The following is a 25,616-nucleotide window of genomic DNA, read 5'->3' as shown; positions in this document are numbered from 1 at the left end:
TCTCAAGACACTTTACAGAGTAGTTTGAGACTCTAGACCTACTGTATCTGTAAAGTGTCTTAAGATAAAGCTTGACTCGAGAGTCTGTTATATTATAGAGTGTGGTCTAGACTTTAGACCACACATAAGACCACAAGTCTTATGGCCATGTACATTTTTAATTGAGTACAAAACCCATTCTGGATGTGTGTACTTCCCTTACCCGCCTCTAACCTTTTCTTCCTCGTGTCTTTCAGGTTGAAGTTTGTCTTTGGCCCTTGTGCGCTGCAGGCTTTGGACCTTGTTGACCAGCATTCAGTCACCTGTGTGTTATCTCCCAGCGGACGCAAAGCATTCCAGGTCCGTTATACTTCTGTAAACTCCGAGCTTTAACAAAAAAGTAGCCTTACTTGCACAGTTTAAGTACTACAAATAGTTTGCATTCTAACATTAAATCATTACCACAATATATATGTACATTCTCCCACAGCAAAACAATTTCCAACTAGTAAAAGCTACATAATTAGAGTCCTGGCAAACCTGGAACTTGTAAACTTTTGTTTCATTTACTCTGGCAGATACCTCTGCCCCCCCTAACATTCATACAGATTCCAATCCGGACAGAACCTGGATGGGCCAATCCCAACCGTTTACCTTGCCATGCTTACCGAACAAAGTTACTGAACGTAACTGTCATACTGTGTCCAGCGCAACACACCAGGTTCCCAAAACTCAACACCAACAAAAATACAAGGCAGTGCTTATCAAATATGAATCAATATTAAGTTACTGTATTGCATATCTCTTGCCTAAAAAGGTTTTCAGAAACACATTTTAGTGTACTGTTAAGCTGTAATATGTGAAAGTTGGTCCATGCCGCCTTGCCATTTCATTGCTCTTGATTGGTTGGAGGTCTATTTAATTGTTTACGGAAGCATTTTGGTCTGTGCCGTTGATATCATCGTTTGAAAATCAAAAATTAAATAAGAGGTTCCAGAATAATATGCAAATGCGTATTAGTGTGGAACCTCTTGTTCCAACAGTGAAGCCAGGCTAGGGCACTGTAGTTTTATCTCTAAAGATCCTTTGATCTCTTCCCCTGTAAAGCACTCAAAATCCACTCAATTAGCTGATCTTTTATAAGGCAAAACATTTTAGATCAATGTTCAGTGCCGCATAGCCTTTGTTGGAGATTTTTTTTGTAGTTCTCTTGAAAAATTATAGTCAATGTAAAGAATCAAATCTCTTTACTTCAGACTCTAACATGGTCTTCCCGCAAGGGACTCTCAGAGTGCCTTATGTAATATCAGGTAAACAATAGGACAGCAGTTGCTGACCTCATGACCTCATTAAGATTGATTCAATCAGTCATTTGTTCATTATGTGTCCTCCTGTGCCCAGTGCCTCCCTTTCTTCTGTCCCCAGGATGGCTCTTTAATGTTGACTTTCAGTTAACTGTCAGCTGACTCTCATCTTACACAGAGAATCACAGGCATCCCCGCAATTAATACAGTGTTTGTAGCTTGGGGTTTTTCATTCACAGTGTTTTTAATGAAAGCAAAAACAAATCACCTCAGTCGGTTGTTAGATCTTAATTATTATGAATCCTTTTCAGCCCTTGGCACAACCATTAGTCAAGTTCCAGCATGTCTCACACAAAAGCACACTACTCTATTGTGTGCTAATTGAATGCCAAAATAAGCTTGATGTGTGACATTTTATAACTGTATAACAGAGGCACTGAGAGGAGATACTCAAAAGAACTCGCCAAATCACAATAAAATAGGTTACCTAACTTGCTTGGGTTTTCTGTTTGATATTGTAAATAATTATTAATTTAGTAATATATTATCTCATTACAACATCCATACAAACCTTAAGAAATAGGAACCGACTGAGTATTTGTTACATAATAGAGTGGGCACCAGTGATTAAGTTATTAAACATAAAGCCTATTTAAAAAAAAGCCCTGTGCAAATACAGAATAATTCCAAATTGAGGAAATGCTTTGACTCCATGTCCAAAGAACTGACCTGAGTCATCCTGCCCCCAAAGTTAAAAGTAAATCTCAGTAGGATGCAGAATGACTTGGGATGGGAGAAACAAGGCAGCCCACTGAGGTTGTGGTCATCGTGACCACACGTTTCCTGTAAACTCCTTCAGGTCCCTGCAAAAACAGTTTTTTGAAAGGAATCGTGAATTACAATGCAGCTAAATAAAGACATGGGCTCTGTTCTGCTGGGAGACTTTCAACTCAACTGTTGGCGTCTCAACTGTTTCACATATTGTCTCTCAAAGCACGTAATTTCTATTCTGTTCTTTTCTGGAAAATACCTTTCCCCTGTAAATTTCATCCCGTTAAACTTGATACATTTGTCCGCTTTCCAAAATATATTTTGGAATGTTTGAGGTCTCTGAATCCAAAGATTTTTTGATTATTTGTAGTAACTCAGTCTGTCATAGAGCGCAAATGAAATACTAATCTGCAATTATTACGTCTCATACAGGAGTATTTGCTTCTTGTCTTTGTCATATGTGATGATAAATAATTTATGTTTAATTTAATATCACTTTGGCCTCTTAGAAGTTGTGATGGACTTTTTTCTCTTCTTTAAATTTTTTTTTTGCATAGATTTAAATAATCAATGAATTGTGAAACTAATTGGCTGATAAATCCATAATTATAATTGTCATTTTATTAATTGTCAGTTCATTCTTGCAGTGTTTCATGGCATTCTTTTGTAAGTTCCCAACATCTTGCCAACTCTGTTCAGCGTGACATGTCTCTTGCTTGGACTGTCTGGACCTGTCGGAATGTCTCACGCCTCTGCTTTATGCTCCACTGTTGACTTACTTCAGCTTCCACGTCACTCACACACACTTATGCAGGCTGCCACTCACACACAGCTGCAAATTAATGGCAAATAAAACAATCAAAGGGTTTTGTAAAATGTTCTTACCAAGACTTAGATGTGAAGAATTTGGGGGGGGGGCAGAAGCTCAGTCTGTAGGGACTGTGGTCGAGAACTGGAGGGTCCATGGTTCAAGTCCCAATACGGACCAGAGTGTGGATTGTAGCCGGAGAGATGCCAGTTCACCTCCTGGGTGCTGCCAGATGCTTTTGAGCAAGGCACTGTACACCCCCCACCCCCCACCACTCACTCTGCCATCTCTCCATTTGTGCATGAATAGATCCTGAACATGTGTGTGTATTTCAGGCCTGTGTGTAGTAGTGCAAATTGTAATTTTCCACACTGGGGATCAATAAACAGTATAAATTATAATAAATTAAAATCAAATGATGCCACTCTCATACCATGAAATGGAGAACCATCTAGCCTGGCTCTGTCTGAAAGTTTGTATCACTAATAAACACATTAGATCTTTAATGTTTGATCTGACAACATTAGAGTGTAAAAACTACAAGTTCCAAGTTAGATTTTATTAGCTTCAAACAGAGCTAAGTTAGCTGTTTCTCCCTATTTCCAGTCCTTATAAATACTAAAATAGCTGCTGGCTGTAGCTTCATATTTCCTGTAAGGACATTAAAGTGCTGTTGGTCTTCTCATCTCAAAGCCATTAGGGGCTGTCTTTTCCAAAATGTCAAAATTCTTTTTTCAATGAAAGCCTGCAGCAGACCACAGTTCACCCAGTCTATCAAATGTATGAGAACATGTAACAGAACATTGCTTTAAATAATCCAAAATATTTCAGTAACTTGTTGTTTTCAAAGGCAAACTTACATATGGTGGAGTAATTTATGGATAGCTTTAAGTAATTAGAGTGTTGATTTTTACATGCCAAACTACTCAGATTTGTCCATGTTGACGTCTCCATTGACCTGCTGGTACAGGCCTCTCTTTAGGGAATAGTAGCGTTACATCATGTAGGAATGCAAATCAATCACATTCAATCAATCACTCTATGTTCTTCTTTCTTTTTGTCATGCATCTTAGAATAGTTTTTTGTGGCATTAGCAGTAGTGAGTGCTGCTCCTGTGATCTTGGCAGGTCTGTTAACTGTTAGCGATGCATTAAGTGAGACTTTAGTTTACACAGTGTCTGTGCGAATGCGGTCTCAAAGCCACGCCACAAATATTTAGCTTACTGCTCTCCGACTCTCAATTTGCACTCGGCAGTGAGTGCTTCAGTAAGCAGCTGTTGGAAACCAGCCGAGTTTTACCCACCTAAATATCTAGAACCAAAACACAGCATGGCATTAAGATATCATTTAAGTTCCAGCGAAATGTAATCACAGCAGGTCTCAAAGTTGGAGGAAAGGAGTTGAAGATGACACTCTGAGGATCCAGCTGGATGTTTCCCCTTAGGGTGGACTATATTTGGGAAGCTTGTAACAGCACCGGGAGTTAGCAGAACGCTGTTAAACCTCTAGAAGAGAGTAAAAGCAGTCACGACATTTTGAGCAGCTGTGGCTCATTTAAGAATTGAGCCCCACTGCAATTAGTTACCCACTTGTCAAGACTCTATGCATTTCCTGTGGGACAAAGAGAGGAGGAGAGAGCATAAAAAGATTATCAGATAATAAAAAGTAATTTTATCAAAGCAGAAATCAGTGTTTTCAAATGGTTTCAGAAAATCATCAGACCCATGTCTGAAATTAAACCATATTTTTAGAAAACAGTCAGTGTTGAGTTCACTGGAAGTTCTTGCTGAAGTATCTGTTAAATTACCAAAATCCTGCCATTTGTTTGTAATTTCCTGTTAATATGCCGTTTCCGTTGGACACAATCGAGTTTCTCATGTTGCTGAGGTTATTTGGTCTCTTCTTTCCTCCAAAGGAATGAATAATTCATGAGAGCTTGGCATTTCCATGCTGGGATTTTCTTTTTCTTTTTTTTAAATCTTATCTCATTCTTAAAGTTCAGTGACCTTTTTATAGGCGATGGTGTACCGCAGCAGAAGTAATGAGTTGTGTATTCTCAACAGTATGATCACGAACACTCCGTGGACATAGGTGGTCTTTTATGCAACAATATATTGAGGTTGCTGTTGGCATTATTTGACTATTTTGATAGTGGATGAATTTATCACTCTGGATTAAATGACAAACATGTTTGGCATAATAATAAATTGCATATCTCAGGGTTTGGGACTGTTGGTTAAACAAAAACACTTTGAAGACTTTTCATATTTTATTGACTAAAATAACATGTGTTAGGCTGGCAGTCCAGATTCAGGAGCACACACGGAGGAAAGGTTGGAAACAGGAATAGAGGTTTATTGAACACAAAGGTAATGATGGTGCTTTGGAGTCCTCGTGCTGAGAGCGGGCAGACAGGTCCAAAAAAACACAAAGCTTAAAGTAGGAGCCACTAGCCTGGCTGTAGCAAGCTGTGGGTGAGGGGCGATCTGGCAGAGACTGGTTGGGAAGCCGGGGTTTAAGACAGGAGCAGTGATTGCTGGATCTGAGTCAGGTGTGTGGGCAGAACCAGGAGCACCACACCTACACAGCACAGCACAGCACAGACAAAAACACAATGGACTGGGGAGGCAACAAGCCAAAACATGACAATGTGTTTGGAGATCTTCACCAGACAGTACAGTTGCAGGATAGTAAATATCAGCTAGGAATATGACTTTTTCTGAGCCTCAGATCATTTGAAATCAATTTTAAAATCATCATCTCTAAGTTTTGGGGGAAAAAGGAAAATTAAAAATGGCAGAAAAAGACGAAACAAAATATGATAAAATGGCCTGACCATGGAATATCATTAGCCACTACTGCCAGACAACGGTTGTTATTCTTTCCTCTTTTTTCTTCTTCTTCTTTTAAACCAACAAACAGACAGGAACCCTGCACAATAGAATGGACTCTACCAATACGGATACACACACCCCATGCAATAAGATAACATTTGCTTCTTCTTTTTTGTGGCCCTGTCGTGTTAAAAGGTTTACCTTCACTGTTCAGATGTCCCGTTTCTCTGTGGCCGACAGAGCACAAAAGGCTTCATAAGGTTGATAAAGAGGATGTTGTGATGATACTGTGCTAATACGAGCGCCTGGTTCTAAGGAAAGGCAGCTAAAAGGGTTGTTAATATTTTTGGCATTAGCTTGTCAAACCATTCTCCTGGTGGGAATGTTTATGTGGCATGGAAGAAGGCCTTTTAGCATTTGAAGGAGTTCATTAGCACACACATGAGAGACGGGCAACTCTCGAAGCACTTTGATACTGTATTAGTTAGCCAAAGAGATGTGTATCTCAATGATTTCCCAGAGCTTTCAATTTCCCAGAATCCTTGTTTGTGGTGTGGAACCAGTGGACAGAGGGCCGCCCTGAAGCTCATGGCGGCTTCCTGAGAAGTGTTCCCGTGAGATCCGGCATTTCAGTCAGCTACAGAGCTTTGCCGAGGCTTTAACTCTCACTGTTCCTTCTGTTGCTGCAACTGAATGGCAGATCTTGTTGTATAGTGTCGTTCTGAGGAAACCTGCATCCCTGCCAGGTAGTGGAAGTTTGTTGTGCGTGTTGAGTTAGCTGCCAGCTTTGCACTGTGAGCTGCAGCAGAGCCACATTATCCAAGATGACAGCATGCAACAAAAGGGCCCGAGTGTGAGCTGGTTTTTAATAAACTTGGCTCTTTAGAAACTGTTGAGGTCCTTGGCCTGGTCTCCACAGTTGCACTGTTTCTATCCTGATCCTGGTGGTGCTGAAGGTGCTTTATCCATCTTTACCGAGAGGCTTTAAGTCCATGTAATTGTCTCTCTTGTGCCTTATTTATAATGAAGTGTCACATTAAAGAAATGGGAGGTTTTTGCTTTTGTAGGTCACAGGGAAAGGTAATTTATCAAAGCTCTGGAGTATAATGGAACTTGCTCTGCTACCTTGGGAGGCATTAGTTATTTCAAAGTGTCAAGCTAATCCACCAACTTAATGTCCTCGTGTGTCACGTCACGTGCATGTGGACGAGCCTTAAATCACTGTCTATAGCTGGCAGTGAGCATCAGCATCATAGACAGGAGGTCCTGTCAGCCGAGGCCATTAGACTATTAGACAGGTTGTTTAAAAATGCATCGTTTCTATCTCGTCTCCTCCAACTACCTAATGGGAAATGATGATGTTGATGGTGGAAGCAACCTCACCGTCAACCCAACCACTGCCCTACCACTTCGATGAAATAGTTAAAACGCAAGTCCACCCAAAACAGAATACAAGTTGTGATATTCAAGTGATTTTGGACTGTAAAAAGAAGGAAGGTGGAATTAACAGCATGAAGGTGACACTGAAACAGTGACTGACTCTGTGGGTTTTGAGATACTCCACCCCAATCACTTTATTTGAAGAGATGACTTACTGCGGATATGCTTATATACCAGTAAAACACCACGAGTGCATAATTTGAGTAGCAGTTTGATTTCACACAGGAAGCAGCTGCAGGGCTTGTCTCCAGATGACGTCATCACTAGTCTCTTGGTTGTGTAACTTTAGGACAAAAAGGTTACAAAAAAAAGAAAGAACAAAAAAAGAAATTTGTTTTCTTTTGTTGTTCGGCCGATGTCAGAACAGCATGATTATTTATACGGTGATTCAATGATATAGAAAAATTAGACGTGAACAAATCCAAGGTGGGGAAAGACTTGATTTAGTCATTTTGACAATCAACGTTTAAGGTTGAGAGAGAGATTTACTCCGTAACATTTTCATGTTTTCGCTACTTCGATTCTCTGATCTCAGCCAGCCTTGTCTGGACTAGTAGAGCGAGATTCAGGATCCAGGAAGGAGCTTGTTTTCCTTGATACCTCAGCAGCAAACAGCCAGTCCAAACTGCGTCGTTTGCTGAACCTCCTTCCTCATCAACAAACAACTCACTCTGTGTATGATCTTTCAAATGAAGTCAATACCCTCAGGCGTTGCCCCATACTTGTATTTACATGTACTTTGCATTAATCTGTTGCAGGTAATGGGTGGCTCGGGGCGTTTGTATACTTGCTTTGTGTCCTGTCACTACTGCCCGTGCCCGGCCTTCGTCTACACCGTGCTCCGCAGAAATGAGGGTCCACTGGTGAGTCTCAAACTGACTGTTACACACAGGTTGGGCTTCCTATTCAGTTAATAAATGAAAGAGATGACCATATGTATCTTACTTAAATATCACAATCAGTATCATGAGATACCTGTCCTAAAGCAAGGGTTCCAGAAATGGGGAGGCCACGAAAAGTTGAGGTTCTTCCAAAAAAATAAGCTGTTTCCAGCACTTAAAATCATCTTCCGCATATTTTATGCAAAAAAAGTAAAAATTCTATGTAAATTGCTAGCTTTTTTAATACATGAATCCTACTTTAAATCACATTTAGTTTCTGTTGATACTCATTCTATGATAGATAACAGTGTGGATCTCTACTAAAAACTACCAAAACTGTTTAATATTCATGTTCATCATCAATATTTTTAGGATAACATTGACTGAAAGACACAGAAAAACATAGAGGAGTCATAGTTTTTTTATTGTAGTGAAGTGCTGTATGTAGCAGGAACCTGAAATAACCTGCAGATATTAGATCCCCTGTGGAAATAACATCCCTGTTAGTATTCAAATTATATCCAACCATACTCAGAAGAAGACAAGTCAGAAACACATACAGTAAATATGGTAGACAGTAAGTAAAGAAAACGTTTTGACAGCCATTGTGTCTCGTCAGTGAGGCGTGTATCCTGGAGAAAACCGCTGTTCTTGTCTGGTCACAGTGGGGTGATTCCACCCTGAATGGCTGTTTTTGCTCTAAAAATTTGCGAGCAAACGGCCTCCGGCGCCAAGAATCAGGAAAACTTGGTTCCCTGGAGAAGGATGCTAAAATCAGTGTGTGAAACAGAGAGCTGCAACATACCGTGGAGACTCCCTATGACCAAAGCAGCGCTACTGGTATCATCCCCCATAAAAACACACTGAAGTCAGTCAAGGAATAAAAACTATTCACCGCCTCATCAAACTCTCCTGCAACTTTTATAGCTAGACTGGACTCAATTTTGTGTCTTTGCATGTGTGGATGGAGCTAGTAGATGGTGCAAGATAAGACTCATGATGTATCAGATTTTAACAACATACTGTAACTCTCCAGTCCCAAAGTCAAAACCTTAGAAAACTCAAGAGACTGAGTTTGACCATGCAGTTTGCAGTTTACAGTCCTCGCCCCTCTGGAGCCATGTTGTTAACGTAGGCGCTCTGTAGATTACAACATGACTGGAGAAGGCCGACCAATGTTAATACTGCTCTGACAAATAGGAGGACAGCTAAAGGAGCTCGTCCACCAACAGCACACAGCCATGTGCTAGGAAACGGAGTCGCCAGTAGAAGCTGGTAAACAAATTAGATGTACCTTTGTCCTTTTCACCACACTTTTGCTCATTGTTTATGTAAAACATGAATCCACAGGCGTGTCAGTGTGGTGGAAATCTCATTTATAATTCATCGAATAGGCTCAGGGGGAAAACAAGTCATTGATTAACATGTTGGTAATAATGAATGTGTTCAGTGACACATGCACACAAATACACAACTGCAGGGCTTTTTGTCACTGAACACACAGTTAGCTTCATGAGTCACTCTTATTCATTACACAAACACTCCATTTGGTAAATAATACACTCATAACACTCTTGGTCTCCTTTTTTATTAACAATAATGTTTGTAGCTCTGGAATTTGCTTTTTGACCATTTCTTCTTGGATTAAAGTACACTCAGTGGGAATTTCCATCAGGTCAGAGCCAAGTGGCTCCTATTCTAGTTTTTTTACATAATATCTTTGAACTAAAATGATTGAAGCGTCATTAGGGTTTTAATATGTGTGTCATTACACATTATCCCATCGGTGCCCATGTTCGCATAAGGAATCAGGTTGTGCGCTCTTTTCTCCCAGTGCAAACACATCCTGGCCGTCTACCTGTGTCAGGCCATGGGTGGGACTCTGCAGGAGAGTGTGTCTGATCAGCAGATGTCCTTGCTGCTTAGCGGGACGGAGGCCCCGTGACATCCACCAGGTGTGTTCAGTACAGCAGGTGGAGCAGCACGCCCGCGTGGACCCTCTTGGATGAAAGCCGATGTTTGGGTAACTGCAGAGACGATTGGAGCATGGGAACGCTACTTTGGTTTCTGCTTGTTCATTTGTCTCTTTAAAAGCCTACAGATGTTGCTTTATTTATTTTTTCTTTCAGAAGAGATGTTATCTGTTTCCTGGGAAACGACATCTGTTCGTATGTGCGGCTTCATTTTCTAGGTTATATTTATCTCAAGCGTCTGCATTCTGAAGGGACTTCGGAAACATTTAAAAAGCATTTCCAATGTGTCATTTGTAAATATAAATTGTCACATGATATAAAGACTTATCCGTAACAATATAAACATTGCCTTTATTAACAAAATAATTCACGATACATGCAGATTGCATCATGTTGAATAGCAGTTTCAGTTTTGCTGTTGTAGTTTTGTTGAATGGAAGAAAGAATGGCCCCTGGAAAGCTTGAACATCAGCTGGATGTGGATGTTTCTCCTGATTAGTAACAACACTAAAGCACACAAACAGATAGGTACTTCGGAATGAAAGGCAGGAATGTTGAACTAGATCAACTTGTTATTGTCCGTCTTACCATTAAAATCGCAAAAGAAGGCAATAGTTTGACATCAATCAATAGCTTGTAGAAAGCCAGACACCTACAGTACTTATTTTTACACATCAGTCCACAAAGACAATAATATAACATTACAGTGCAGTTACAGTATAGATGTCTCCGTTGGAATGTACTAAAACTTTGGCACACTCCTGTATTTAGCCCTTGAAGTTAGTTAGAGGTGGTACACTGGACACAATGGCTAATGAGGGGCATAGTGGAGGCAAGTGCTCAGCTTAAGAACACTTGTTAAACACCAACACACTGTGTTTCAACACCACCAATAAAGCACACCAAATGGGAAATAAATGAAAATGTCAGTGCAATATGTTTTCATATGTGTAGTAATGGCGCGCAGGTGAACAAATTCAGTCTCATTTCTTTCACATAAATTATTCTGCAAACAAAACTCTTCTACAAAGCTTTTCTCAGATTACGCTCACCAAGGCCTTTTTTCTTGTGGTTCATCAGCTCTGGACCCTGTCTTCAGTTTTATAAGCTCACAGGAACATGCACAACAATGCTAACCCATGCACAAAGGAGGCAAAGCATCAGGTGGAAAGCAGCGGTGTTGCCTCAGTCGAGTGCAAAGGAGTAAGAGTTTGCCTCTTGGAGAACATTTCATTAGTGTTACCTGCATCGACAATTAAAAATGATGTTATTTTTCAGTTCAACTGAACTTAATCATCTGTCAGTCGCCTATCTTTGCTAGCACGGAAGAGTAAGGAGTGTTGGCTTATTAGGGGATTGTTTAAAGTGAGTTCTCAATGAAACATATTTTTGGTAGTTTCACCTTTTAAATGATATCGTTTGATGAAATTGTTCTACTCAGCAGCATGTGGAGGACTCACTGCAATGACAGGGCAGGGCAGATGAGAGCCTCAGGATGCCGGCTGAGACTGGAGATGGGGGGGGGGGGGGGGGGGGGGGGGGGGGGGGGGGGGGGGGGGGTTCAGCTGGACTCCTAAGGCAAATGGCAGCAAGTGAGTCAAAGCGATGGTGTTTTATTTGATGAAAGCCACCAACTACAGTTGTACCAGAAGCTTAGCTGATACATTTAACGGAAATGGTGTTTATTTGAAATATGAAATTTGACATTGGCTTGTCTACTTTCATTATGTCTCAGAACTATGCAGCTGTGCAGATGCCATATTTCTATAAATGGTACAATCAGTTTCCCACTTCCTGAGCTTTTTTCTTATGAAATTTTGACATAGAATCTACATGGAGCACCACCATTTGTGTGGTCAGCCAAACTACTTCTTATGTTTGGGTTTGCTTGAGTATATAAATTATGCAGTTCATCGAGTAGCCGCCAAAATGCCTTTCTCTGGCTCATAAGATCATTCTGTGACTCCTGGGGCATTTCTGTTTTTCCTGTTTTTGTTCGCTTTTCCCCTTTTTTCTATTTAGTTTTTGGGATTTTTCCAATGTGCCTGATTGTTTTTTGATCCCTCTGTAGACTACTGTGGCCCTCTGCCTGTACACACATTTCGTCGCGGAGGATTCACTCGCACAGCAGCAGGACAACACTGGAACTTTTCTGCCATACAACGGAAATTGTATTGATAAAGAAAATCAATATTTCTGCCTGTGATTTGAGCCTGTGATGGTCATAAATATGAATTTGTTTTAAGGGCCACGAGGCAAAAGTAACCACAGATGTAGACTACTACCATTGTACCTCTCTAGGTCCAATTACAGATCCAGCCACAAAACATTTTTGATCTTTACATTCTCAAAGATAAGGTATTGTAATAAATAAATTTATAAACACTGGCACTCAACGTTGACGATATAAAATAGCAGGGCCAAAAAAAGTTTGGAGTTGTAACAGAATGATACATAGCATTATACGATATAGTTTGGATCCTGTTCACAGTCCTACAAATCCAGTTAGCTTCAACATGTTTTAAAAAACAACAAACAGAAATCCTTCACAATGCAAAAGTTATGTAAGACTCGCCATTCAATATTTCACTGCTTGACCCATGATTCATAAATAAATGTCCACATTCAAGGCGCGTTTGACATCGGTTCATCTTCAAATTTCATACCCTTGTTCTGTAAACATTGCAAACCTGTTGAAAACAAAATTCAAGACTGAAACAAGGGAGCTGACGCAGATAATACTCCCGCCTCAGTCACGACTCTCTATAGCAGAGGGTCGATGGTCATGTGGATCTGGTCCTTGTTGCGTCTGCTGCCATTGGAGCTGAGGTACAGCTCCTCCCTGTGGCACAGGAAGTTTTGGGACAGGATCTTTCGGAAGGTGTTCCTGAAGTCCTGGATGCGGTAAGCATAGATGATGGGGTTGACCGCGGAGTTGGCATGAGACAAAATAATGGCCACGTACATGACAACGTCTGGCTTTTGCAGATTTTCGTAAAACAGCGTGAGGCAGTTGAGGATGTGGACGGGCAGCCAGCAGATGGCGAACAGTCCCACGATGATGGAGAGGGATTTTGCGGCCCGGATCTCCTTCTGCAGCGTCCCGTGGTGATGGCTGTCCCCGTTGCCCACGCACTTGAGCTCAATTTGTCTCAGCTGCTTCCTGGCCACGGTGAAGATCTTTAGGTAGATGCCCAGCATGATGAGCAGTGGCGGAAGCACACAGGCAAAGAAATTAAAGTAGACCATGTAGTGCATGTCGACCACACTCTCAAAGAAGCAGTCGAGATGGCAGCTCTGTAGTAAGTCTCCTCTGCCCCTCATCCCCTCCATCAAGCCAGCGTTTGTAGTGTTGTTGGCCCCAGAGCTGCTGTTGGGCCTGCAGCTTGAGTATTTCAAGTTCCAGCCAAAGAAGGGGATGAGGCCAATGACAAAGGACAGGATCCATAAAATAGCGATAATCTCTCTGGCGGTCTTTCCTGTCATCAACTCCTTGTACCTGGAGAAAACACAGCAGGGGTTACCATCTCAATAATGTTCCCAATGTGGAATGTCACATGTCATACTAAAATAGGCTCTAGGGATCAAGTACAGCCCAGATATCACAGTTACAAATTCAGCAACATGGCAAAAACAAAGTGAAACTATACAGTATATGAGCAAAACCTTTTTCTGTGATCTAATCATGTTATGATGTCAATATTTACCTATTTATCTCTGCTGATTGTTCCATTCCTGCATATTTATTCAAAATCCACACAAAGGCCACGGTCCACACCACATATTTTGATTAAAAAAATGTTATTCACTGGAGTAGTAGCCCAAAGAGAACGTTGAACTTTGTTTGGCTCGCAGAAAGAAAGCTGCTGTTGGCTTTAGTTTGTGCAGTTTGTTGCTGTGGCCTAGCTGGCACATCACCTTATTCTAATGTGGTCCTGTGCACCAGGATGCACATCGGCCTATTAATGGCTAAGAATCAGACAATGTAAAAAGTGGGATGGTGAATCGCTATGACTAGGTGCATTCAAGTGTTACAGGAAATCTCGTCATCAGTCTTTTTTTTTCTTTCAAAATAAACAACAAAAGACAATGACACAAACACACCCACCCACAGCCCCAACAAGACTAAGTTCAGGTGGACTTTAGCCCGACATGAAACATGCAGACTTCTCATTCATCTTCATGAAGGTATAGTCTGGGGGCAGCAGGAGTGCCAACGAAGGCCAAGAGTCTACAGCCGCGCTGACGTAATCGCTGGAACATCTTGCTTGGTTCTTTGGGTGAATCATTGTAAGCATTTCCACAGCGTTGTGGAGTAAGCAAAGCCAGACTAGTTTGCAGGAATGTTGTCCTTTGGGTCCCAGAGACCCTCCTGTATTCAGTTATTATTATTGTTATTATTATTCTGCTACCGTGGCCTCTGCCTTTGGGGTCCCGAGACCCAAAGGTCGAGGCCACGACGGCAGTTGACATGAAATGAAAAAGCCCCCAGGGACCCCCAAAATACAAAGCCAGGCTGATACATAATGTAAATAAAATAAACAAGTCCCCGTGACACGAAGGACAACACAAGGGTTAAAGGACAACTAAATTGATTACAATTAATCCTTAAGGGAACAAATTGAATGGCAATCCATCCAATAACTGTTGAGACATTCAAGTCTAGACTAAAGTGGTGGACACAATTGACTAGTCTACAGTTAGGTCCAGAAATAGTTATTTCAAATCCATTGTGTTTGCGCACAGGGACAAAATTGGAAAAATTGTGTCACTGTCCAAATATTTCTGGACCTAACTGTAGACTAGTCATTTTAAAGTCATGGCATTTTAAACTCCGGTGGATGTCTGAGGACTATGGTTACCTGGTCCTCAGGTCTTTGCAGGGTAAACCCAGACAGCTAGCTAGACTATCTGTCCTATCTGAGGTTTCTCTCGCATGACTATATTACAGCGGCTCCAAGCGGAGCTTAGCACCGCCCATGACGATGTGATAAACCAGAGCACGTTTCTGATCCCAGAATGCTGTGTGGACTAGCCAGAACCTCCCCTCCGCGTGTGGGTGGTCTGGCAAAACGAGAATACAACTGACAGACCACCTATAGAGCCACTCTGCTTGCAAAGCTAAAAACATACACAACAAAACACTAAAACCTCAATAGAGCTCTTTTAAACAATATTATATAATAATTCTGGAACCAGTGGAAACTACACGCTCAAATAAAAATAAATAAATAGATCAAAGAAGTCACATCCTACAGTGGGGCTCGAATGTTTGCATTAATGTGCATAAAGAAGCCAAGAAAAGATGGAAAAATCTCTATAAGGCATCAAATGACAGATTAGACATTCGTATAATATGTAACAAAAAGTTAGATTTTATTTCCATCATTTACACTTTCAAAATAGGTACAATAGTACAAGGTATTAACTCTGCAGGGGGCCCAAACCTTTGCAGATGCCATTTTTTGGTTTTCTGTTATTTTGAAGGTGTAAATGATGGAAATAAAATCTAACTTTTTTGTGAAATATAATATGAATTTCTAATCTGTCATTTGATGCCTTTTGGACATCTTTCCATCTTTTCTTGGCTTCTTTATGCACATTAATACAATTTTTTACCTGGGGTGCCCAAACTTTGGAGCCCCTCTGTATATTGCTTTCCATGTAATTTCCATTTTCTGTTGAAATACGAACTGCAACCCTAACAGACTTAACAGACTTATTGTAATGTTGCACCCGAGCACATTATCAGCTGCTAAATGAAAGCATTAAGTCTGCTCACATCTCCCAAGCTGCTGCGCTCAACGTCCTGTGTTCAGAGACTGGAAACAGCCACATGAATCCAGCATTAGGACTTGAATATGAAACAGCACTGAAAGACATTTCCTGTCTTCACTTTTGTATTATTTCGGCTTTGGTCTTTTTTCTACTTTTATGCCTGCTCTGTAGTACTATCTCATGTTTTTTACTCATTGAAACGGTGAATGGTGAGATTGATCAAATTTAAACTAATTCACCTCGCTGAATATCACCTCGCTGAAATGTTGTATGAAATGATGAGCGGCAGGTGCACGGAGGCTGCGTATGGAGATGAAGGGGTGACTCCAAAAACTGGTCCTGCCTGTCATATAACAGCGCTCGAAGCTAAATGGGCTGTTTCCTCAAAGTGATTCAGACCAGCGATCACATGGTAGTGACTCATACTCATACTGACATGCACCCACAGCACATACACACACCACAGACACACACCACATACACACACCACAGACACACACCACACACACCAGGCCAGTCTGCAACAAAGAATCACACCATGATCACACCATATAATCACTTCAAATGGGACTTTTGCAGTAATAATGATCAGTTATGTACCTCGCCATATTTTATAGATTACCGTGATTGTGAACAAAGGTTAGCTTACATATGGTGAAAAAAAGTAAGAAATGTACAAATAGGTTCACTTTTTTAAAATATGTCTTACTACAATACTCTCATGCCTGTGTAGGCCTTTGTTATTATTAGTTTAAATTGTTTTCCATACAGGCTGTAAAGCAACCCCCCCCCCCCCCATACATTACTCCAATATTAGCACATTAGCTTCAGCTGAACTTTACAATACAGAACGACGGCTGTGGGTTTTGTCCCCCCCCATCACTTACATGTTATTTGAATTATGAAGGCATCTTTTCACAGCCACTGTGGACACAAGGCATAGTTACAGCAAGCAATAACTCTTTGAATGTACATGGGGATATGGATATTGTTTTAATGTGATCTAAACTCTTATCCTGAGTTTTGACGTTGAATATTGCCCGGAAAAGCTTTTTTGCATAACGTAAGGATGTCACAGTGAAGTTGAGGATGTCAAATGTCACCACTTAATCATTTCATCCTATTAGACATTTGTGTGAAATGTTATGGCCGAAAACACATTTTATGAGGTCATCATCATCATCATCATCATCATCAGTTCATCCTCGAGTCCATCCAGACTTTTGAGCCAGAAGAAATTCCCTCCTGTGTTTCCTGAGATATCACAATCCCAGGAATGGAACAGACGGACAGACGACGCGAAGACAGAATGCCTCTGGGCACGGCTGTCGCCGTGAGAGAGCAGTGATAAAACGATCAAATAAAACCAGCCCAGAAGAGGCTGCATGAGAGGAGTATGAAGCCAGGCTATGAGGAAGTGGGTTCAACTGGCCCCAATTCCCTCTGAGTCTGATAGCACCGGAGGAAGTGGGTTTTTAAAGTCTGCTTTCAGATGCCGAGAATTCCTAGTAAAATAAATGCCATCCTACTGGACGGGCACTTATTAACAATAGCCCAGTCTACAGCCCTTTGTTATAATAACTGTAACATTCCCAACAGGGAATTATTCACCAGTGGCGTGCCATCTGCGCCTCTGTCCTGCGAGCGTCTGCAGGGAGGTGAGCGGGTCGCCCAGGGGGGGGGGTCCACGAATAAAACAGAGGGAGGAGAGGAAGCTCCAGAGCTCACCATGACATGTCACGTTTCCACACGTTTCCCCTGTTCCTCTCCAGCGTCTACTCACTCTAGCTGTCAATTCCAAGTTCAGCAGGCCGCACAGGCTCCATTTCCCAGTGTCCAACTCCTGCACATCACCCCCCACCCTCTCTCTCTGTTTGGAGGCAGGGAACGGGCGAGCGGCTGAATGGATTAGTTCTGGCATGACGACAGCACGCTGGCATCTATCTTTGTTTTGCTTTCTTCCCCTGCTCCATTCTCCATACATCCCTTTCTCTTCTCTCTGTCGCTGTGCTTCCGCCTGGGGCCACAGACCTCTGCCAGGCCACACACACACACACACACACACACACACACACACACACACATTCTGGCCGCTGACAACCTCCGCTCACATGTCCGGCAGTGTCCGCAGCTCCGCTTTAAACAGCCCAACAGGTGGCAGTCACACTGAAATCAGTGTGAACAGGATTTTTTTTCACTTATTTTGAGTGTGTGTGTGCAAACAGAGCTGAATAGTTGCGTTATGAATTGTATTTATGAGCGAAAAAAACAAGTTGTGTAACATGGTAAAGGCACGCTAATAAAACCATGTAAACACAGATAAGGATTAGCTTTCACGGTCCAATTAAGATGATCGGTCATTGTTTTGACAGTAGAGGGAAGGGTAAATAGACTGTAGATATAATATCTCTGTACATTTCATGGGAAATATGGACTTGCTTTGCTGGTGTGTAACACTGTCTTGCTGTCTCATTTTGGTCCTTTGGTTATCATCTTGACTCATTACTAAAGTGACGCCTCAAAATCTATTTTTGGAGTATGAAATACTAGGTAGTTTCCTCTTTTTAGAAAGTTGAGGCTGTGTTTTGGGCTTAACTGAATAACACTAAACCAGCACAACTTTCCAGTTTGACAGCTCTCAGTGTGAAACATTGAAACACAAGTTTATAGATGCTCTAACAGATATGTAGACAGGTTGACAAATTAAAGAACAACCCTGAGTGAATGAGTGGAGAAACATCACAAATGCAGATGCTTTCATACTAACCATGTCACAATGGGAACTCTGCACACACACTGTTCACTGAGTCCATACAAAAAAGCAAAACAAATGGTATGGGTCTGATTATTAAAGGAATAGTTTGACATTTTGAGAAATATGCTTTTTTAATCGAGAGTTACACGAGACTCTCCTCTAACTCAGCAGAGGGGGTTAAGATAAATGTCTGTGGAAATCTTGAGATTTTATTTTCAAGCTGAAAAACACTCATTCATAAATCATTGATATCTATTCCTAAAACATAAGACGGGGGAACCTAAACACATTCGTAATCAATGTTAACCTCCTTTGTCAGACAGCACACTGCACAGCTGATCATTTCAAGACTGTTGTGGATAATGTATGCTTCACTTAAAGTGTGAGGTTGATGCATGCCTCACTGTGTCTGCACCATGAAGCATATTTCCACCTTGACTCTGTGTTCTCGTCATTTTCATGTGGTTTTTATTTGATTTGAATGTGGATCAGATTTAATCTTTCCTACATGTATGTGTAAAAAGCTAAAGCAGGACTTCCATCAAGGAAGGCCTGGTATCATACCGACTACATGTCCTCAAAGGAAGAAAGGAAGTCTTCTAAACTGTTCATAAAATGACGTTGGCCACTTTTCCTGCCCATGCTGACGCAGTGCTGCTGGTGTATGTGGGGACGACCCTTTGAATTCTCTGATGTGCTAAAGGTTATTTTAAAGCCCCAACAGAACAGGGGGACAAAATGACTAGAGGGATTTTTTTCTGAGAACGTCAAACAGGGAAGACGGGGGCTTGAAAAGAGCATTGAGTTGGCGGCTGTCATCTCATGGGGTTAAAAACATCTGGTTTGGCCTTTCACATCCACTAAAACCATCTGTGAAAACACATTGATCTGAGAGCCTCAAAGGCCTGCGGACTGGCCAAACACACGTACACACGCACGCACGCACGCACGCACACACACATACGCAAACACACACACACACCAGCCATCGCTGTGGACATGTAATTTGAGCTGAGCATACAGTACGCATTGGTCTTATTATTGTGTGTTATGAGGCTGGGCTTTCAGAGGAAACTATAAAATGTGTTGAATTCTTTTTTTTACAGTGTGTCCTTGGTTACAAGGCAGTTAAGGTGTGTGTTTTCTGTGTGCGGAGGTAGATCGAGGTTTGTTTTCCATCTGTAAGTCAAATATAGAAGCACAACTGGGGATTTTACAAGCCACTTGGTTGGTGGGGGACAACTTGTATCCAAGACATTAAAAAAAAAGTACATATATTTTCATGCTCTCCATGTGTTTTTATTTTTAGCACTTACCTGTTTTATCATGTAGCACTTTGGATTTTGTGTAAATACAAAGTGCATTACAAATTAAATTTAGTGTTATTAGTGTCAAACTGTCCTTTCTTGTCAGCAGTTGAGCTTAATGGACATGACAGCACCGCCCGCAGCCACCACAGCCAGTGGCCACAGTAATCCCTGCAGTGAGTACTGCCATTAAGAAGAAAAAACAACAGACAACTCTCTGACATGGTGAAAGGCCAAAAACAACAAAATAACAGTAGAATCATAACAGTTCCCGTCTGATAATAAAAACGCTTATTCTTCAGTTCACAGCCCTGCGCTGTCTCCTCCTGTGCTTGTCTCTGTCCCCTCAGGCAGTCTGCGGACACGCTCAGAGGCTGCACAGCTCCGTGGCCTTTGCCAACCGGATTGATGGAAGTGACACTGTGGTCAGGTATCGATCCGTGGCTTCTCCTGGTGTGTCACATCAACAGTTTGTATCTTTAACAAACTGTAAAAGGTGGCGCACAGTGATCTGAAGTCTTTTGATTATTCAATTAAGGTGATAAAACAATCCCTTCAAAGTGTTGGCTAAATTTGTCTCTAACCCCGGATTGAATTAAGATTTAGAGAGGTATTACCTGATTATCATTCCAAGTTTAGATGCTGACCGTGCTATTTTTACACGAGGCATTAAGTTCCACAGAAAACGGATTCATGAGAAGAGCTGCTACTGATCTTCCGGATGCTGAATTCAGTTTGTTCCATAGGGGGAACATATCATAGTCATGTAGTAGTTAGGGCTATTTTTATAAAGGACAGGATGAAAAAGGGAACTCAGTGTCTTATCTGCTTATTTAGCACACTGTGTATTGTATTAGTTAATTATTCTTTTCATTTTTAAACCCATCTTTCGGGGTTTTTTTTCAATTAATCGATTGGTTTTGTCTATTAAAATGTTAGAACATGGTGAAAAAGGTCAATCAGTGTTTCCCAAAGCCCAAGATAACATCTACATTGTCTTGTTTTGTCCACAACTCAAATATATTCAGCTTACTGTCACAGAGGAATGAAGAAACTAGAACATATTCACAGTTAAGAAGCTGGAACCAGAGAATTCTTTCGTAAATAAAAAAGACTTAGACCGATTTAGCAATTTTCAATGTAGTTGGTGATTAATTTAATAGTTGACAACTAATGGAATCATCTTTGGAGTTGTACTGTGTGTTACCAAGTGATTATTCAGCCAGGACACTTTCAATTTAAGTTACAGTCATTGGTTCACTTCACTAACTTCACGTCATTATCATGCTAATAGGAAAATCAACTTTCATCAGCTGAAGCATTTTCAAATTAATTCCACAGCAGTGATAACCAAAAAAAACTCACCTCAGAGGGATTTTGACGGCCAGATATCTATCAATCGCAATAGCAAGAAGGCTGAAGATGGAGCTCTGTGTCAGTACCAAGACAAAACAGGCCAGGAAAAGGCATCCATAGAAGTCCAGATGTATGCCGACGCTGATGGTTATGGCAAAGGGGATGGCGAGGCAACCGACCAGAATATCAGCCACAGCCAGGGACACCAGAAAGTAGTTGGTGGCGTTCTTCAGAGTGGTGTTGATGGCGACAGCCCAGCAGACCAGTATGTTGCCAGATATGGAGAGAACAGCGATTGCTACTTCAATCACGATGTACAACGTATTCATCTCAGCAAAGTGTGTTAAATGACTAAAACCTGCAGGCTGAACATAACACAAGACGGTCCCCCACAACTGAGTCTAGTCCCAGAGGAGTAAAGAAGTCCTCCTGATGTAATCCAAGAATAGTCCACAAGTGTGAGCTGCAGAACCAGCCATCTGTTGGAAAGAAAGTAATTCATTTTTACATTTATTTTTAAGTAGACATGGGCTTTTCTTGCAGCACAAAGTTGACAAAAGCTGCAGTAGCTGCGTAATAACGCATTTATCCTCCACGCCTGCGGAAGAATTGCCACATAAAACAGGTAGACAGTCACTGGACATTGTTTGCTCACCTTAATAAACCTGGACATCGTCTCTGGAGATTCACATCTACAGCGACCGATCTGCGGAGCGCGTGAGCGGCATCTGTAGATCTAAAGTAAAGGCAGTGCGGCACACAACCTCCACCCAACGCGGTTTTGAAGTGGAGGGGAGAACGGAAGACTAACCAACAGGGGAAAAAAATCTGTTTTACAGAGAAGCCACTCCCCTAACACACACACACATACAGACACACACACGCGCGCAAGAGATGGAATCCCAAACGAGCGTCACCGGTACGCCGTGCGTAATTACGCGCAAAATAAACCGCTTTCAACAAAGCCCACACGTGCTTCCCTCTTCATTTTAAATGCGGTTAACTTTGTACAGCTTGCGCACACACGCACGCGCGTCCATATCGCTCACAGACACGTAGCTCCATCTGGTTGAAATAATTGCTAAACCGCGGAGTTTTTGCCCCAACGGAGCAAACCAACAGATCTTCATTTACTCACTTTTTAGTGAGTGGCTGACTCAAACGCATGAAGAAGTCAGGAAATATTTATAGTTGGAAACCAGTTTTAAAGAAGAAAGGGCATATTCTATTTCTAAAACCAAGACCAAGTTTTTTTTTAATTTTCCATTTCCATCTCCATTTTGAATCCTCCTAACACTATTTTCCATTATCTCAGTGTTACCTGCTGCTGCAGTTGAAATGTGTCTAAGTAGAAAAGGTGTGACGTGACTAGCAGGCAACAGTTTCCCACTCAGTGTTCTCACTTCTCACTCACCCACGTTTCACAACCCTAAAAGATTAGTTTAACATGTAGGTAAATATGGTGGAAAATATGCATAGTTTCAAAGCATAACCTCATCTAGAGCAACAGAATCAGGTCAAAATATAAGCTAAAGAAGAATAAAAAAGTGGATAATTGAATTTAAAACTCCTTTATTGAGCAATATCCACCTGTCAGGCCTCCAGATCTGACATCCGTGCACAGAAACCTGCACACACTCCTGTCCACATTCTCACTTTTCAGAAAGTCTTGTAAATAAATAAATAACACATCAAATGTCCAAAACATAAGGGCAACTGCAAAATGGAGGCTTATTTAAATCTTAACACAGAGAAAGTGAAAATAAAAGTGCCTCAACTATACATGGAAAAGTCTTTCTCTCCTTCATAAATTAACATGGCATGCCAAATATTTATATATACTGTATATACTGTATATACATATATATATTTTGCAAAGCAGCTGCAGTACCATAGTTGTCAAGGGACTCTTGATGGAAACGCGGAGACACAACACAGGAAGACACAGTGTCATGGTCTGATTCAGCCAATCCTTAACACTGTAGTAGTAATGCAAACATAGAGATCAATCTGTTTTCAAAAAATATTTCTACAAAACTATTTAGCAACTCTCGTAGTGTTAGATCATTTTTAGTGTCACATCACAGATGGCAGCTAAGGTTTATCCATTGTCTATTCTTAAGAACACACATTAAAAGTGAAAATAAAAAGACTTCAGTTCAACTCAATTCTGTCGGTCCAAAAATAATCCAATACTCTGCTCTGCAAAATATAACTCGCAGTGATCGATCCTCGGAAGAAGAAACAGAACAAAATGAAAAAAAGGTAGGTTTCCCAAGGCTTTCCTCATGATGTCACACTGCGTACTCACACAGGTTCCACTTTCACCATGCATAGATAGGCCTAGCACAAGGTTTGGCACATGATAAAAATGACCAAAAGCAGAGCATTTGATTCACAAACACTGACAAATAGCAAATGAAAAAAATATATTTTCTATTGACAGCCCGTTTGTGACAAAAGTCATGTATTTCTGTCATTTCTTTCAAAGACAATAAAGAGTGATTAATAAAAAAAATCAAATAAAATCAGTTTTTAATCCTCTTGGTTGTGCTGCCAAACGGCTTAAATTGCCCCAGAATGTGCGATCTGCTTTCATTTGTCTGTGAATCAGATGCTCAAGAAACACTTGTGCAAATGAACAAAGTAACGTGTTTCTTGGCTGAGGTCTTCTGGGCCTCAGCGCTTAATGTAGCGTCCTGTTAAAAAAATGAGAAAACAGCAGCTTGGTGACTGGTTTACATTTCTCAAGAAAAGTCATGTCTGTAGTGTTGATTAGAAGGGTTCAGGTGGCGGCGTCTGTCTGTCTGTCTGTCTGTCTGGAGAATGTACTGCCGTGCTGACAGGGACAGGAAAGTGCCGCAGTGTCTCCAACTCATCGGCCTCCGGCTCCTCTGACCCCGCCCGTCAGGTCTCAAAGTACTTGTAGATCTGAGCGAGGTACTGCATGACGCTCTGCCAGTCCGGCCTATCCGTCTTCATCAGCTCTTCGATGTCCTGTTTGGAAAAGAAAGTCTATTTAGATTTTAGGTTTAGGTGGACGAGATATGCTATTTTTATTGTAATAATGTTGAGCTTTACAAACAACAACAATCAATCTTGATGTCATGGATGTGTAACGTCATTATGAAGTCACTCGTGATAAGAGTGTCTGGCAAATGTTAGGGATTTTCCAGATTACTGAGTCCCCATTAGTCTTAAAACAGTAGAGCAAAATGCAAAATCTGTGAGTTTCATCCCACCCTACAGCAAGACAAGACCCAAAAACATGGAATCATTTGCATTCATCACTGTTGACTGAACCACTCTGTGAAAAAGATCAGATCAGAGACCAGACAGATAAGGTTTAGGAGGGGATTTATCTGTTTTCATTTTCTTGTTTTACATTACTGTAACACATAAAGGTCTCACTGGGAATGCCAGTGAGAAACCTGAAACTGGTGTTTGTTATCTGAAGTACAGATATTTGGGTCAATGCTGTTTCAGCAGCATCATAATATGACTATTCTATGACTTTTTTGACATACTATACTATGACTTTTATGTCTTTGTTAGACAAACAATATGACAATGACAATTTTTGACTATACATTGACTTTTATCGCCATCTTATACTATCACTTTCTTGTACATACTATACTATGACTATTTTCAACATAGTATAATATGACTTTTTTATGACTCCGGTATATATGTATATGTATGTATATCCAATACTCCGGTATGTAGTCACTTCAGACTCAAGTTCAACACCCAGTCTAGGCTGTGGAGTTTGCACGTTCTTCATGATTTTTGTTGACGTACTATACTCTAACGATTTTGTCACTTTTTGACATAATATAATACGACTTTTTATGACTTTTTTTCGACATTTACAATAAGTATTCTTCAAAATCCTATACTATGACAATTTTCGACATACTATACTATGACTTTTTTAAGACCTTTTTTTGTCACACTATATTATGACTTTGGTTTCAACATATACTTTTATCAATACAATTGTCCACATGTCTTTTCGCTACATTATAACATTACTTTTTCACCACTTTCTTCGACATACTATACTATGACTTTTTTATGATTTCCTCGACATACTAGACTTTGAGTTTTTTATAATTTCTGGGTTTTTTCTTTCTTTTATTGACTTTTTTATATCCTATACTATTACAATTTTCAAAATATTATACTGTGACTTTTTAAGACTTTTTTCGACATACTATACTATGACGTTTTGTTTCGACATAAACTATATATTATTTGTTATCAATAGTCCATACTTTGACAATTTTTGACATGTCTTTTCTCTACATTATAAGATGGCTCTTTCATCACTTTTTTTCAACATACCAACTATGACTTTTGTATAACTTGTTTCAACATAGTATAATATGATATTTTTATCCCTGTTTTCAGAAGGCATCATGTAG

At 40.7% G+C, this 25,616-nt stretch overlaps 3 protein-coding genes across 5 annotated transcripts in view; 1 reads left to right on the top strand and 2 right to left on the bottom strand.

Annotated features, from left to right (window-relative positions):
- The window catches only part of zswim7 (zinc finger, SWIM-type containing 7), a 14,824-nt gene extending 3,681 nt beyond the window's left edge, over positions 1–11,143 (top strand). Inside the window, exons 3-5 of the mRNA XM_034890200.1 lie at positions 237–339; positions 7,895–7,999; positions 9,852–11,143. Coding sequence (XP_034746091.1) covers positions 237–339; positions 7,895–7,999; positions 9,852–9,962 — 319 coding nt within the window. The 3' untranslated portion in view covers positions 9,963–11,143. The remainder of the gene's footprint in view (positions 1–236; positions 340–7,894; positions 8,000–9,851) is intronic.
- Positions 11,144–12,066: 923 nt separating this feature from the next.
- adora2b (adenosine A2b receptor) lies at positions 12,067–22,082 on the bottom strand. The gene is made up of 3 exons (XM_034890199.1): positions 21,842–22,082; positions 21,196–21,665; positions 12,067–13,489 (listed from the first exon to the last, which is right to left on the bottom strand). Exons 2-3 carry the CDS (start codon positions 21,513–21,515, stop codon positions 12,754–12,756), a joined length of 1,056 nt encoding a protein of 351 aa, XP_034746090.1. The 5' UTR covers positions 21,516–21,665; positions 21,842–22,082; the 3' UTR covers positions 12,067–12,753.
- A 662-nt stretch (positions 22,083–22,744) lies between these two features.
- Positions 22,745–25,616, bottom strand: part of specc1 (sperm antigen with calponin homology and coiled-coil domains 1) — a 74,428-nt gene continuing 71,556 nt past the window's right edge. For all 3 annotated transcript variants that reach the window (XM_034889331.1, XM_034889332.1, XM_034889333.1), the window contains one exon: positions 22,745–24,183. In XM_034889331.1, the coding sequence (XP_034745222.1) occupies positions 24,094–24,183 (90 nt within the window). In that variant the 3' untranslated portion in view covers positions 22,745–24,093. The remainder of the gene's footprint in view (positions 24,184–25,616) is intronic.

This window comes from Etheostoma cragini, chromosome 13 (genome assembly GCF_013103735.1).
Source record: "Etheostoma cragini isolate CJK2018 chromosome 13, CSU_Ecrag_1.0, whole genome shotgun sequence".
Taxonomy (NCBI): Eukaryota; Metazoa; Chordata; class Actinopteri; order Perciformes; family Percidae; genus Etheostoma; species Etheostoma cragini.
Note: the sequence above shows the minus strand (reverse complement) of the source record. Positions and strands in the feature narration are given on the sequence as shown.

Coding starts and splice junctions, on each gene's coding strand:
- adora2b (XM_034890199.1), bottom strand. CDS start 21,515: ATGAATACGTTGTACATCGTGATTGAAGTAGCAATCGCTGTTCTCTCC. Junction 13,490..21,195: donor GCCGTCAAAATCCCTCTGAG/GTGAGTTTTTTT, acceptor TGTTTTCTCCAG/GTACAAGGAGTTGATGACAG.